Source organism: Papilio polytes, unplaced genomic scaffold, assembly GCF_000836215.1.
Source record: "Papilio polytes unplaced genomic scaffold, Ppol_1.0 DF823731.1, whole genome shotgun sequence".
Classification (NCBI taxonomy): domain Eukaryota; kingdom Metazoa; phylum Arthropoda; class Insecta; order Lepidoptera; family Papilionidae; genus Papilio; species Papilio polytes.
In genome coordinates this window covers 1,584,213-1,600,381 of record NW_013525473.1, presented here as the reverse complement: position 1 = coordinate 1,600,381, position 16,169 = coordinate 1,584,213, and the positions used below count along the sequence as shown (strand labels likewise).

Sequence of the window (16,169 nt, the reverse complement as noted above, 5' to 3'; positions counted from 1 at the left end):
TTGCATATACTACTTAATAGTTATATATATTGATGTGTACATAACCTTTTTTGCTTCGCTTCGTGTAGTAACAGATTATATACGATGCTAACATCTTTGCCGTTGTGAATAACCTTTCGATAAAATTATATGTAGAGATTTATCTAAAGTACTTACCATCTTCAAACACTGTCAATTTACCGTTGACCACTAATGATATCTTTTTTATTTACACGATCTTTCATGTCTCAAAATTACCAACGCAGTACTTACGTAGTTTTTATCTTGACGACAAAATATGAATTACAGAAAAAAAAAATCATTAATATTCAAATAAGTTTATTAACATTTCAACCTTTCCTACAAACGTAAAACAAATAAAATATTATCATAATTAAATAATTCGTCAGATGAAAACTATTGTCAATGGGTTTTGCAAATAATTATTTAATAAAAAAAATCCACTGTATGTTAAACACGCACTTCATTGCTTTATTCAAATATTTACAATATTTATTTCATTTTTCAATTAATATGTAGACAGTGGAACAAGTTTTAAGTGACGTAAACTATTGTTTTAAGCTAGTGATTATGAGAATTATGTAATTTGTCATAGCAAGCAATTTTTCAAATACTGTTTAAAAAATATAAGCTAATTCGATGTCATCACGAGACTAAGCACACTTTTGTGCAAATAAAATATTTCCTTTTAACTCTACGTTCCTCTGTTATTAGACAATAACATGTATCAGAACATTTTGACTCTTGACAGTTATTGTTCTACGACGTTAAGATTGTAGTTTTGAGTGTATATTTTTTTAATGATTCTAATCCCAATGTAACGTTTAATACGATGTGATTGTAACAATTGATGCAACATTATTAGGATAGTGTTTCAGTCTTAACATTTTGCATGCAACCGTCGATTACAGTTAAGGCTTTCGTAAATAACCCAGTTCCAAATGTTTTGCATGAAACAGCAATTCTCTATTATTTCACGCTATAAGGTCGGCCATCTATTTGTCCTCTTCTGCAATTGACATTTCAATTAATTCTAAGCTTATATATTTCTTAATGTGGTGGGAGATAAAATCTTATTTTCTTTTTTACGAGACCACTTTTAAGTCCACACCTTTACTTTCAAAATGTAGACTAATAAACAAATGTGTGAACACTAAGGGACTGTTTAAGTTAAAATTATATGACTTGTAGTAGATAGTTTTATTTCCTTCTCTGTATTTTTGTTGTTGAACAATAGATTTTCTCAAGCAACTCCCATTACACTAATGTCACGAAAGTCATTCAATGTCAAATTGGTGTTTGTACAGTGCACTGCTGCCGTCACAGCGGCAAGTCGCGATGATCAGCGAGATGATCCACTCGGCGTCACTCATCCATGATGACGTCATCGACCAGAGCGATTTCCGGCGCGGGAAGCCCTCAGTCAACGTGCTCTGGAACCATAAGAAGGTAGGCTTATTACGTAATCGGTGCATCTTGCATTCGTACATACTGCTATGTCATCCAATAACAGATTATTATAAGCATCAATAGAAAAATGTAATAATATTTATTGATTGTACCTTCTGGTACCTGAGCGAGATATTAGATTGAGATATTTAGCTCTGTTCTATTCATTTAATTTCCGGTTTCGTAGCAAATTGCTAAATATATTTACAAGTTCAAAATCCGACCTAACGATTTGTTTTAGACTAAATATTCAGTTTTAGTAATAGTTACTTTAATTGACAACAACAAAAAATCTATTTTCATATCCTGTTGCAACGACTTTATTAGTCTTACTACTTAACACATTGAATGCATAGTTATTTAACGCCTTGCCAAAGTTAGCAGGAAAAGCCAAAGACAAACGTAAATGGTATAGCGTCTAGCGAATAAAAAATAACAATTTTAATTCTCCTTTTGTCCTTGGAAAATACGTTTTTGCTGTAACATGCAAATTAAATATCATGCTTCTAGATTTATATATAGAGTTGTTGGTTTGTTGCTGATTGATAATATTGGGAATGTACGTTAGGAGACGAGCCATGACTTGAATGTTTTATAACCTACCTAATAAAAACTTAATAGATATCTATTGTGATGACAAACGTCTGAGCCATCTGTAGCTATGAAGTTTTAATTAACAGATTGAATTCATAGTTTAAATTATCAAATAATTTGCTATCTTACTAATATAATGTATACTAAAGTTTAGATGGATGGATGTTTGTAGACTAAACGACTGAACGAATCTCGATGAAATTTGACATAGGCGTAGGGGATAGTTTGGAAGAACACATAGGCTACTCAATTTTGATTAATTTAGTTCCACGCATACGGAGCCGCAGGTGAAAGCTAGTATTTGAATAATTTCAGAAACTCTTTAATTAAATTCAAACATAAACAATTTATAGTCGAGAAATACATTCAGAATTGTTAGCTTCTGTCCTTTCTTTACTACTTAGTCTAATGCCACTACTTTATATGCTTGTTGTGTATGTTTATAAATAGTAAGCATAGTACATTTGTAATGAAAAACCCTACAATTAATTATACGTGATTTAACATTGTAATGCAATGGGGTGATCAAGTCGCGACATCTAGGAGCCTATGCACCGCATAAATAATCCTGGATGGCGATAATTTATTGAACAATTATATATATATAGTTTTAAACTAGGTTAACGTGTATCTTCGCTGTTAATGTACTTACTTACTTACTTACTTTATACTAATTTTATATGGTAAATGTGAAAGTTTAGATGGATGGATGTTTGTTAGAGTTTGTAGACTAAACGGCTGAACGGATTTTGATGAAATTTGGTATAGCTATAGTGGATAGTCTGGAAGAGCATATAGACTACTCAATTTAGTTTTTTTTATTCCACGCGGACGGAGTCGTGGGCGATAACTAATAAAAAAATAAATGAATCGCTAAACCAACATAGTGAAGAGGAATTTGAAATAGAAATGGTCAAACATTAATAAGTGTTTAATATCCGTAATATTAAGAGAAATAACTCGATCTGAAAAACCGTAATTAACGCCGTAGGTTGTTTCAAAAGAATATCTACATATGTGTATTCTGTAACTCCACAATTACAATGATTTCTAAGAGTTGCCTCTACTTATATCTAAAAAATAAACACAGTACCATATGACATTAGACTATTACAGCAGTATTATCCTAAAACTTTTCAAAATAAAGATGTATGACTACTTCACCACATATACGACCGTACATATTCATACAACTGGGTTAAGATCAAGACGTTTTAGTCCAGTATTGTTAGTCACAGTTCAGCTCTGCAACATTTACTGTCAATGAAATTCCTTCGTTGACTCAGTTATTTTACTACAAGTAATCGCCAAAGAATCTAAAGCCTTTGTCAAAGATTATCTTTAGCGAGGTACGTTCTCTTTAGCAATGTTGACTTTGAGTTAGGCTGTATACACACGTTTACCCATTTGTTGCGTAAACATTAATCTGTTTGATTTGAACAATTTTATATTTACGCTTATTTAATTTTAATTCTTCAATCTCGTGAACGTTTTATCATCAAATACTTTCCTTCTTGTATAATCTTAGAAGTGAAATATTCCTGGTTTCTCTGTTAAAAAGTAGTATTTTATTAGTCGTAAGTACAAATCATTTCTCTAAGGACATATAAGCAACATATATCTTCTTATTATCTTAAATACAAATAGCTGCCAGTTGGGTGTTTCTAATATTCAATAGGCATATCCTTGACCTACTTATTCATTCCCCATGACATCAAAAACTCACTTAAATTCATAATTGTAGAGCATGTTTGTATGAGAAAGTTCTCTCTAGTCGTTATTCTATAACATTACGTAACTCGAGGAAATAAGTATAGACGTCGACGCTCTGTGATTGAACTTGAATAAGAAACTCTTTTAGGTCACTGAGTCAGGAGCAGGTCCGTGCTCCAGTTATATAAAAAAAGAATACGATCTGTGGGAAGTAGTCCGCATCATCCGTACTAACAATATAAGTCGCTGAACCTTTCTCTCGTGCGTTCGAGGAAACGAGACGGAGCTACTTTATCGTGTTATGTATTGACGTATCGAGCTAATGAAAGCTTACAAGGTAATATAGCTCGTAAAATTTGATGTATAAAGATCATAATTGTTTGAAGAGTTTGAAATTTGTTGTAGCACCCATAGCACGTTTGTGGTGAGATCCGATGCCTGCGAGGCGATGGTCGAAAGCTGGCGACCCCCGGTGAAAGTTCCCCTCGTCACTTTAACTGTGATTTTGATACCAACTCAATTTATTTTTACTTTATATGTTTGATAACTTATAGCCCTATAGCAGATGTATGTCTTTTTTGATAAGCAATTGTTTTGAATTTATCTTTTCTTTCATAAAAGTCACACAATACTCGTAGAGCCTGCCACGTGTTTATCTAAATTTAACAAATTGAACTGAATAAGACGAGTCTTGTGGATAAATGTATAAAGAGATAACGAGTACTCAGGCTTGATAAAAGTATTAATGGGATGAACAGGGATTAGACATTCCCGTATAGTCTTGGTATACTACAATAGAACCTTATGATTATGGGATTAAAGTTTAAAATTCAGTTATTAGCTTTTAAAACAAAACACAAGTGATTTATAACTGCAATGTAATGTTTATATTACCATAACAGTGTTTTCATAGTCTGTATGAGTATTGAGTTTGCCGATAAAAGAGTACAGTTCCTCAGAGTATCGATGTCTGCTATCATGCAAATGGAGTACGTGCATGTAGTATTACGCTCTGACACGATAGTTGTGCAATAATTCCCTCTTTAAATAAATATATTTGTTAAAGCTATTCCGTCCATTAGGTTTGTCAAGGCGGTTTTCGTAAGGCCTGACACAATATACGATCGGGGTCACTTTTATTTAATACTGGCGACCGTTTACGCGAATGAAACCGATTTTTTACACGAATTCAAGAAAAAATGGTATCAGGCATTTTTTTAATGCGTAATTTTTCAGTAAAATGATTAGAAACGTAGGTGAAAGTTACTGATTCCAAATTATTGTGTATTTTTTGTCATGATGAATGCAACTTAATAAGACGTTAAAACATGCAAAGAGTTTATACAGCTAGGTTTTATCAGTGTAAATCAATACAATAGAATTCCCAAATGATACGAATCGTTCATTGGTATTCCCTCGCCCAAAACTAATTTGAATAGAAACGGTATGAAACAAAGGACGATCCTGCGTAGAGACACGGAGGCCCCATTAGATCGGAACCTATTGCAGTGGAATCTCGTCCGTCTTATTAACGCAACTTGTACGCTCGCCGCGTTGCTCGTCGTCCTTCACGAAAAAATGCCCAGTACGAATGCGTCGCGCGCGCTGATGTGATCTCACACGTTTATAGGAATCGATTACAAGCTTATAATGTCATTCACGTTGCTTCCTGTCGGTTTCTGCAGCTCTAGCACATTTATGGTTACTGACATAAATATCAGCGGCTAAGCCCTACCAGTTTTCAAATTCAATCATTCGTCGATTTAAAATTGTATTACTGTTTAAACCTAAATTCTGTATTAAGCTAGAAAATACTATTATAAGAAGACAGACGGGTCTATGTGACGTGTTATAACTCATTTAAACTATTTGATAGTACAAAACTGCTAATGTGATTTACGCGAACTTCTCTTGACACAATAATTATCATTTTATTTCCATTGTATTGTACGAAAATGCGAAAACTAATTTACACATACTCGCGGATGTTTTCTCACAGCTCCGGCTCAGCCAGAGTTCTAATAACCTGTATTTGAGTTATGTCATAAAAATTTATATGTTGATTTTTTGAATAACGTTTATTTAAACCCACCATTTATGGGTAGATGTGTAAACTGAGTCGTCTACGATATCAGGGCGTGTCTATTTGATGATAACCATGCGAGATGTTGCTATGCGCAGGCGACGCTTTGTTTGAACACCATCACGTAATTACGTGATGAAAATTAATCGCTTAGTTTCTTTTAAGTCAATAAAATATTTTATTACATAACAACAAATAATCCTGGTCAATGAACTGTAGTTCGTTTGCGTTTTAACGCGATTTAAATAAAAGAATGCTACAATAGGCCACGTTGTCAAGGATGCCGCCCGTCAACGTCAGCGTCGTATTGCCGATTCCTATCGTATCTGTGACCATTGTTCAGAATATGTCGCGAACTTATTGTTCAGCGGTCTGCTATGCCGCGGAATACCGAGTTTTAATTGAATAGTACGCGTCTGGAATATTATTATGTATGATACATATCAGTGTTCGACTGCCGTATTGTAGGACATAGTTTTATATTGTAGTGGCTAACGTGACGCAACTCCATTGCCCTGTCTGCCTCTCCTTAAAACTGACCGCATTCCGGAGTCGAAACTCAGCCGGTGTGACTTCTGATTGGTTCTCCAATTTTTGATTTCAATTACGATTACAATGATTGGAACGAAAAATGTAGCAATTTTTATTAAAACGAAAAAAATGTATTATAAGTTGATATTAAGTTAACCGTTGTAAAATCGTTAATGAATGATAGTTTGTAAAGCACGACGACTACGAGTTGCCTCGCGCTTGCTGTGAAGGACGGTCATCGCGGTGACTTTCACCATACGATAGCCGTTAATTAATGGAGGGGGTAGTCTCTTCTTTTATATAGCAACCATTTTTATAATAGATATCGATTCCGAGAGATTATATTTTTTTTACTTCATTTCGATTTAGTGGTTAAAAATGATTCGACATTTTTGTGCTAATAAAATAATTTTTGTTTATGACGTCATAATCATTGTCTGAAATAAGGTTCATGATTCCATATATGCATTAGAATATGGGTTTAAAATTGAACTAAGCATATATTTAATTAAAAAAAATTACAATAGCAATTTAATAATACATTCCTATTTGGGTAAATGTGTTACGAAATTGACACTTTCTTTTCCATCTGACGTAAGTAATTACGCTTTTTCTGACATTATTCAACATACAGCATTCGTACCTGTGGTATTCCCTTATTTGTTTAATACGACCTAGTTTTTATAATTGTAATTAATCATTATTCCATATCGTTTAGGGTTTTTATAATCACATCATAGCCGTCACGGGTGGCCTTGCCCATTTTATGAGAACCTTATTATATTTTTTTTCGTATCTCTATGTCTTTCATTTACTCAATACAGTAATAGTAATAGAATTTATTATGTATAATATAAACTGTATGTTAATATACAGACACATTACGTTAAACACAAAATGTCAGACACAAATTAATTTAAAACTGGATTGTCGATCGTGAAAGTAGAATTTTAACATTCATTAAACAATACTCGAGAATTGTGACAGGAAAATAAAATAAAAGTAAATAGAAGTCGATGATCAATTTTAAGATGAAGCATTTACACATACCATCAGTGAGTAAAATAACATCTAAATGCAATATGCTTATTTGAAAATTTTTACTTTGCGATATCAAGTTATTTAAACTTTTTAAATTATGTAAAATGCTTTCTCTTTCATTCAATGGCAATATTATGCATCTTATTAACTGATGTATTCAACTAATACTAATGAAAGTAATTCAATTAAATACTAAATCAAATACGAATAGTGAAATCGTTGAAGTCTTTTATATGGAAAAGTATCGCGTCAAGGACAATAAATATTTTTACGGTTTCAATTTACATTCATTCCAAATTACATTATCAACATTCTTAAGCATATGCTAATTTTCGCTTAAATACATTCGATAAGTATAGAAAACACTGTTTATTTTCACGCTTGAGTTTATACTTTCACATTGTTTTGCAGTAAATAAAAACGTAAATGTGAATTCGAATGCAGGTTTAAAATCATTGCTTTCTTGTTAGTCAGGCAGAAATAGGCAAGCAAGTAATGTCGTAATATAAGTTGCAGTGTTAGCCCTAGGCGAACATATATCGATCATGTTGGCGACATACTATCTATGTATTCGAAACCGATCGGTACTACTTCACTCTGTTTTGAGATTGATAGATTTAGAATATACTAAAACTACTTAAGGACAAACACATTGACTTTTAAGCCCAAGTGTTCAGTCAAAATTGAAAATATGTAACATGCTTTATTTTTATAGAATAAGATATATGAGATCCTCAAATATAAAATCGTCAGATTCTAAAACACGATTGGACAACACAGTTGGAATGAAGGAGCTATTTATAACACAAATCAGTATTTTATCTTATTTAAATAAACAGATATGTTGACTATTACTTTCTATTAGCACTTTGATGACATCGTACCATCGAAAGCAAAATTCGTTCAACACTTTCCTTGCTTGACCCACCTGTGATCTGGCCGTGTTTGATAAACAGTGTTAAACTGGTCGTGCTAACAGTACTTTACGGTACGAGAGGTCGCGCAGCTGTCTCGATTGCCAGCTGAAAATAGTTCTTATCGAACTTTGTTGTAAATGTTTGGTTATAATTGTTAATGCTGGTTTTTAGCATTTAACAAAAGTCTACATTTTGACGTTTAACGTTTATTTGCTACTTTAAAAAAAGTCGTGTTTATAATCATCCCTATGTTATTTATTAATGGGACAATTTCGATTTAATAACATTCGCAAGTATTACGTTTTAGTAATAATTTTAAAAACAAACGTTGAAATAATTTTGTAATCTAACTAAAGTTCTATACATCGTTGCCGACATATGTTAATCTGAAAGAAAATTCTATTTTACGTTGAATTCGATTAAAAAACTAGTCAGATTGTGTCGCAATCTGTTTCACCACGTTGTTGTGAAAACTTTTTTCGGCTTCCACATGTCAAGGTTATTTACCTGCCCCTCCTCATATCTAGTTAAAGGTTGAGTCATTTGATTATTACATGACTTCTAACGGAGTCGATTCATGATACTTATATAGGAGACTAAACGATTACAAACACATGTTACATATTACGTTACTAGAGAGTTGTTCGTAAGGTAGCGCTTGTGTACACTAAAAGCTATTGCGCGAATCGACGTAATTTGAACTCTCAAGGCAAGATTATCATTTTTCCGCTCTAATGTCCATTGCCTTATATGAAAGTGTTATTAACCCGTGAGTTAGTATAAAAAATTGCTTGCACATTCCTTAAGATACTCGTATTTTGTTGCACAGTTAAACTTGATTATACGTGAGTATGGATCGTGGTTATTTCGGCAAAACCAGATTTTTGCCGGTTCACGTCTGTATAAAGTCAGGTGTGTCGAAACGATGGCTCTCTTGTTGGCCCCTAATCGCCGGCGTGCTTGCATGTTTCGCAATCGCATCGCACCGACCGCGGGCCAGCGGGTCTGCCGCTCACTCGATACGAAACACTCGATCGACGGTAATTCGTATATACTTTGATCGCCAATATCAATTTATGTTTATTATTTTATATTAAAATAAATCATTGTATTAAACGAATGTTTTATAAGTTTCACATTCGAAGACCTTCAGACGTCGAATTTTAATCTGTACAAATTGCTTTAATAAAAAGAATGTTAGAAAATTTAATTATAAAATGTGCATTAATTTTATAAAATGTAAAAAATAGGTACAAAAACATTTTTTTAATTTTGAGCTAAAGTTCACGCGAGTCTTATTATTGTAAGAAACCTGATTTACTACTTCGATTACAATTATTTTACAGTTACATTCTATTTATAAAACTATAAAGTTAAGTTATGCAAACGATAAAGGTAGAGATATCGAGAAATTGATAGACATAATAATGATGCTGTGTTACGTTTCTTATTCATCGTGATACAGTGGGCTTAGGTGGGGCTTTGTGGGGGGTTGTGGGGAGGAGGGGCAGCAAGGTCGGGCGCGTGACACACATCCCACCACATTCACCTTCCGTCCGCCATCTGCCTACCACCACTGTCAAGGCTATGTTGCGAAAGCACTCCGCTCAGACGCTCGTAACAAAAGTTGCTACTTTACCACAAGATCCGCCTTATAATGTTGCAAATATATAATAACAACTTGCGGATGTACCGCTTGTAGGGAATTTCGTCGTTAAGTAAACATTAACTTCTTGTTTTTCATTGAATTTAAACCAAATTATACCAGATTTTAAGTTTTTAGAATGAAGTAGATATTATTGAAATATGGAATGACCTCTATTAATATCCTTTGACCTGCGGTCTTTAAATGTCACAACATACCGGTGTTAATGAAACAGAATAGAAACGTTAACTGCGTCAGAATTAAGTTAACGTGAAATCGTAGAGATTTTTCTGGTAAATTATTCATGTGGCTCGTGTTAGGCACTTTCGACGAGTTCTCGTGTAAGCCTTTCACTCTTATCATGCGTCATGGCTACAGCTGGTATCGCAGACGCCGAAATAACTTGCTTATGATGACACGTCGATTTTAATAAAGAAACCTGCTTGATGTTTTACAACCATCTAGTCTAATAGCACATTGTAAACAATATGAATCGCGGTTTTCACATAGTACATGTGGATCTGTTTTCTTTTTTGCTATCTTACCCCGTTCCAGATATCTAACCATTGTAATGTCTTTAAATACTGATCAAGTTGTAATTATGAGTTGTCAAACTTTAAACAAGTGTTATATTACTATTGATTCATGGAGTTTTAGAGATATTTGTTAAATGTAAAAAAAAACTCATTAAAAATTCATCCGTTAAAATCGATTAGAATTCTTGTGAATCGATTTAAAAACGATTATAGTTGATAACAAATATAGTTAGTTATATTTCACGTTTACAGTTGTTAATGTAATTATTTGGTTCGTCGTCACGTTAGTTACGTGTCGGCGTTGCACGCGCGTGACGGCAGCGTTTTTGCTGCGATTCGTGGGCTGCGGCAGAAAGTGTGCTAATGCGTGCGATTTGCGCACCGAACCGCACCGTTGCCGTCTTCCTCTACTGTTATCATATTCCTTATCCTAAAAGCACATGAAACTGGTACTAAATGTTAAACATCAGCTTCATAAGGCGACAGGCAGACCATGTGCGTTGTCCACGCAAGTGAGATTTTAATGTTATTGTACCTGTTTCTAATAGTTTCGAAGTAGGCATTATTTATTGCAAGTCAAAAAATGAAACCAAGAAAACTTGTAAACGTAGACAAAATTAAAATTAACGATGTAAATACCGTTATTAAAATCTTTTAAATAAACATCGCGAATGAACGAATGGTCTACGGAGTTGTACTTAGCAATTATTTATAGCAATTAAAATAATTAGGTTACTCACACGCACTAAAGCATAGAGCTTAATTGTTACTTTAAAAACATATTTTAGTATACTCTACAAGCTATTTTATACTTTCTTGCGATCCATTTTATACTTTCTATTGCCAAAAAAAAAACTTTTTGGCTAAGTAAGCATATTGTAATAGAAGACGTGTGAAATATAGTGACATAACAAAAAAAACTACGTCTAAGGTAGAATCAAACAAACTGTATTTTTCTGACAAAAACCGTCGAAAAGGATGTCTTAGTCTCTTATAAAGCCTTACTAGATCACTATTTAGCTTTAAAATGTAATTATTGCCAATAATAAAGAGTAACCCCTCACATGACATGTCACCAACTCTGATGTATATAAAATTGAAACTAACTAACTGAATATTTATGAAAATGTAAGATTTATCGATTATTGATTCATCGGCGAAACGTTACGTGCGCAGATGGTCTTGGAATTGTTATTCATTATTATAATGAAGTCTTAAATATTTTATTATGTTGATTCTTATGTTAGTAATGTATGGGAGCGTAAACGAGCTGTTAACTTGTGCTAATATTTAATTAGACATAGCTTTCTGTGACGTCATTGTGGACCCGGACACGCCGCCCTCCCATCACTACCGAGTGATGTACTCGAGGAAAATCGCCATTCGCATTTTACTTTCACTTTCTTGTAAATTCACATTATTATAATGAATAAATGAGTTGTTTTTTATATATTTTTTAATATAATTTCGCATTTTTAATACTTATCTGGAAAATTTCCATTTAATTTTTCTAATTTGTTTTCAATTTTATACTTATAAAATTCTGTTACTTGAATTAGTTCCAGTTATTTCGTTTTATTCGTTTTTGTTGTTGAAAATGTTATAATTTTGTTTCGAGGTCATGCAAGAAAAGAAAAAATCAATTCAGTTTACATAAATACAAAATATCATTGTATAAGACGATCCGGTTAAAAGCAAAGTAATGTAATACAAATAAATAAGTGTAACGAAATTAAATGGCATCCGTTAATTAGCTTTCGAAATAGTTGAATGATCTCATTACTGGGTTTGTGACAAGCGACCCATCCGAGCTACAATAGCGCATCGTTCGGAAGCGGCAAGGCCGGACGATTGATTTCGGTTGTCGGTAAGTAGGTTAAATATCCGATAGCGAATTTGATTTAATGCGCTCAGTTCCCGCTCGTCCGTAAGTAGGTGCGCTCAAGCCGGTCACTGGATGTAGGCTAACCAGTGTCCAGTGTTTGTTAATGAGCGGCATGCCTGCTAGGGTCGCCAGGCTCGCGCCCGGAATTATACGGACCAAAAAAGTGGGGATAAATAAACAAATTTTACTTAAATCTTAATTGACTAGCGCAATGTTCTTTAACATTTATACAATAAAATCGCATTCCCTAACGAGTACGACATAAGTTATTAATTAAACGTATATGTAGAGTATGATTGTGTAGGGTGGCTATGATAGTATTTTTAGTTGTTCATTTATATGACATAATTCATATTAGTGTTTCCCTTTTATAATTATATCTGCAAGTGATTAATATGCAGCTATTATATTAATTTACAAGTATGTTTGTTACTCGCAAAAGTGTTTAATGAGGTAGTGATTAATTTAACATTTAAGTGATTGTCCTTACATTTTGGTATTGTTGGTCACCGTGTCGCGCGCGGTCCGTGGCCGGGGCGGCGCGGCACGGGCGAAACGGCCGCACTCTGCATTAGTATGCCGCCGCATCACAACTTTCTACACATTCTTGATGGCAGCCGGAGAAATGAGCGCCACTGGTACACATAACAATTATTTATAGTACCTACTTCTACACTCCTAAAGAAACGACCATTGAGACACGTATAACGTTTAATTTACACGACTAAATTACGTCAGTAAGTTCACGAACCTTAGATGAAAAAGCCCTACTGTTAACTTAAAAATACATCACGCAAGATAAAGGAATTGTAACCCACATTTTTATTAGGGGCTGTCATAATCATAACAATAATTGTCTAAAGACCCTGGCTGACTATACTGTCGTGAGAATAAGTTTTTATAATCAAATATGTTTCCGCAACATATTTTAATCGATGTCATAACAAATTGTTTTTGTATGTTTCCTTTACACCTGAACTAAGTTTTATAATAACCTATTTGAACGTCAAGTATGCAAATCATAGATAGTAATTAGTGTCCTTAGTCCTACGACAGTACTAAGTTGTATTTGCAGAGAATATTGATCTGACATTACCTAATATTTACGTCTTAGTTCTAGGCCGGCCAAACCGCATGCAGTTGTCATTGAACTGATTTTAATCACGGTCTCTGAAGCAAATGGCTTTTTAAATACAAAGTGTTATGAACTAGAATGTATACATAGACGATAAACTGCCGTTGGTCTGCACGATTCATTGCGTTTATTTTTTATTAAATATTGCACCGCTCGCCGCTTTCAAGTTTTAAAATGTTGTTGACTTTATAGTAATATAGGTCTGAAAGTCATTTAATTACTTGTTCTAGGAAGTTACATTGTTGATGTTGTAATCATAATGAATGCTACATATATTATATGATATCATACATACAGAAAACTCACTATATAGTGAGTCATGTATATCTAATATTTTATGTACCTCATAATTGTGTTTCCAAATTGTATGTATGGATATAGCGAATATATTTGATGATTGATTGAGTTATTTGATGTTTTCAGGTGGCGATGGCCGGCGACTTCATCCTCGCCGTGGCGTCGATGATGATAGCTCGCTTGCGCAGCGATGAAGTCACGCTCGTACTTAGCCAGGTAAACTATCACTAATTAATTAATAATACTTTACTTACCTTCGACAAAGCTATAAAAAACAATTAGTAGAGAAACATATATAAGTTCTCAGACAAGCGGGAAGCACTGAAGATACGGTATGCATTACCATGATGTCCTACGTTTTTGCCTATTATAAAATTTTCTTCAACAATTGTTTAATATTGAAAATTTAAATTGAAAACCGAGTTAGATTTAAACATAAAAGATGTATTTAGATGTACTTTTGTAGTTTAAACAAAAAATACTCGCGTGATTTTCCTTTAGATGTGAACTAACCTTTATCGCATAAACCTTGTGCCCTTCATTTGCGAAAATTTATAAGAATACAAAAGATATTTAATCGGTTCTAGATTACTCTATACGTTTTGATTTATTCCAATACTCGTGTTGATTAAACCATTGAGGTTAAATAACTTAAATAACGATAATTGTAACATCCCGCCATTGTGTGTTTTTTTCTCACGCGATTCTTGCAATCTAATGTGAAGCCAAATCATTTGTTGATTTGTTTGTCTGATGCTGCTTTATTGTTATTTTTCTAATCGCATATATGCTTAAAAGTTATATCACCAACATCGATACATTTTAAAGTCGATTTTTATCGTAATTTTAGCTACGAAACGCCTATAAACCTTGAATTAATTCACAGCATAATTTAGTTTGTTTTAATAAATCACATAGAATTTGTCATCCCGAAACATTGTGTCCGGTTGGAAAATTTTATGTTCCATTTTGTATAAAATTAAATATAATTCAATAGTTTATATGCTGACATCTTCGACCAACAATGTATTAATAAGTGTGCCATAAAAAACAAGTTACGGAAAACATTAAGAATTAATTTCTATATCCTTGTGATATCCAAAAATAACTACGAGTTATGCGTAGAAAAAATAATTCGCAATATTGAGGGAATTCTTTGTTGATGTCGTGTATTTCGTGACACTTCGGATATAAAGTTACTGGTCTATCATATATATATATTATAGCTGTCGCCCACGACTCCGTTCGCGTGGATTAAAAAAAATAAAAGTTAGTAGCCTATGTGTTCTTCCAGACTATGCTCTACATCTATACCACATTTAATCGAAATCTGTTCAGCCGTTTAGGCTACAAACTCTAACAAACATCCATCCATCTAAACTTTCGCATTTATAATATTAGTATGATATACATATTTTATAATGGTTTGTTTACATAATGTTTGTGTTGATCAGGTGGTGACGGACCTAGTGCAGGGCGAGTTCATGCAGCTCGGCAGCAAGGAGACGGAGAACGAGCGGTTCGCGCACTACCTCACTAAGACATACCGCAAGACAGCCTCGCTTATTGCCAACTCTGTCAAAGCGGTAATTATGTTTTTTTTATATAATTCTGTTATTCATCCTCTAGGGGTCTGGCGTAGCTCACTTTTTAGTCCAGAGACAATCTAGAAAACAGAATACTCGACAAAGGAAGATACTTCGTCTTTTATTGTCATTTTGACAATTAACTAACCCAATTTGAGCATACATAATTCTTTTTATTTGCAATAGTACAAATACTTATACACACCCATTTTCCTGTTTCAACGTTATCCTCCATTCTCTCCTAACTTTGTTTATTTTTTTAATTATAATTTTATGATTGTTTCTTATAAAAATATTAGTATTTAATATAAATGAAGTTTTACTTTTTTTTAATTATCTTAGTTATATTATAACAATAGTCAGCGCCATCTGTTGGTCGATTACTACTGATCATTTATTTACGTATTACTATTACTTACTATTACCAGTTTGCGCTTTGCTGACGTTAACATTTATTTAAGCTACCTTATACACACCTCATATACACCATTTAACTTTTGTCTTGCAATCCAAGTAGAATTAGAAAAAAAAATAGTTTATTCATATGAATATAGATGGCGGTATTTAAATATGAAATGCGTAGTACTAGAGCGTAGTATAGATGTCGCTGTAACGAAGTACCGTGTGTGCAGGTGGCGCTGCTGAGCGGCGCGGACGAGGCGACGAGCGAGCTGGCATTCCAGTACGGACGCAACCTCGGCCTGTCATTCCAGCTGGTGGACGACCTGCTGGACTTCGTGTCCTCGGCGCAGGCCAT

At 33.7% G+C, this 16,169-nt stretch overlaps 1 protein-coding gene across 1 annotated transcript in view; it reads left to right on the top strand.

The window, feature by feature from the left end:
• LOC106103460 (decaprenyl-diphosphate synthase subunit 1) overlaps positions 1 to 16,169 on the top strand; it is a 37,009-nt gene that overhangs the window by 18,264 nt on the left and 2,576 nt on the right. Inside the window, exons 4-7 of the mRNA XM_013283240.1 lie at positions 1,308 to 1,449; positions 13,953 to 14,042; positions 15,281 to 15,412; positions 16,045 to 16,164. Of these exons, the coding sequence (XP_013138694.1) occupies positions 1,308 to 1,449; positions 13,953 to 14,042; positions 15,281 to 15,412; positions 16,045 to 16,164 (484 nt within the window). The remainder of the gene's footprint in view (positions 1 to 1,307; positions 1,450 to 13,952; positions 14,043 to 15,280; positions 15,413 to 16,044; positions 16,165 to 16,169) is intronic.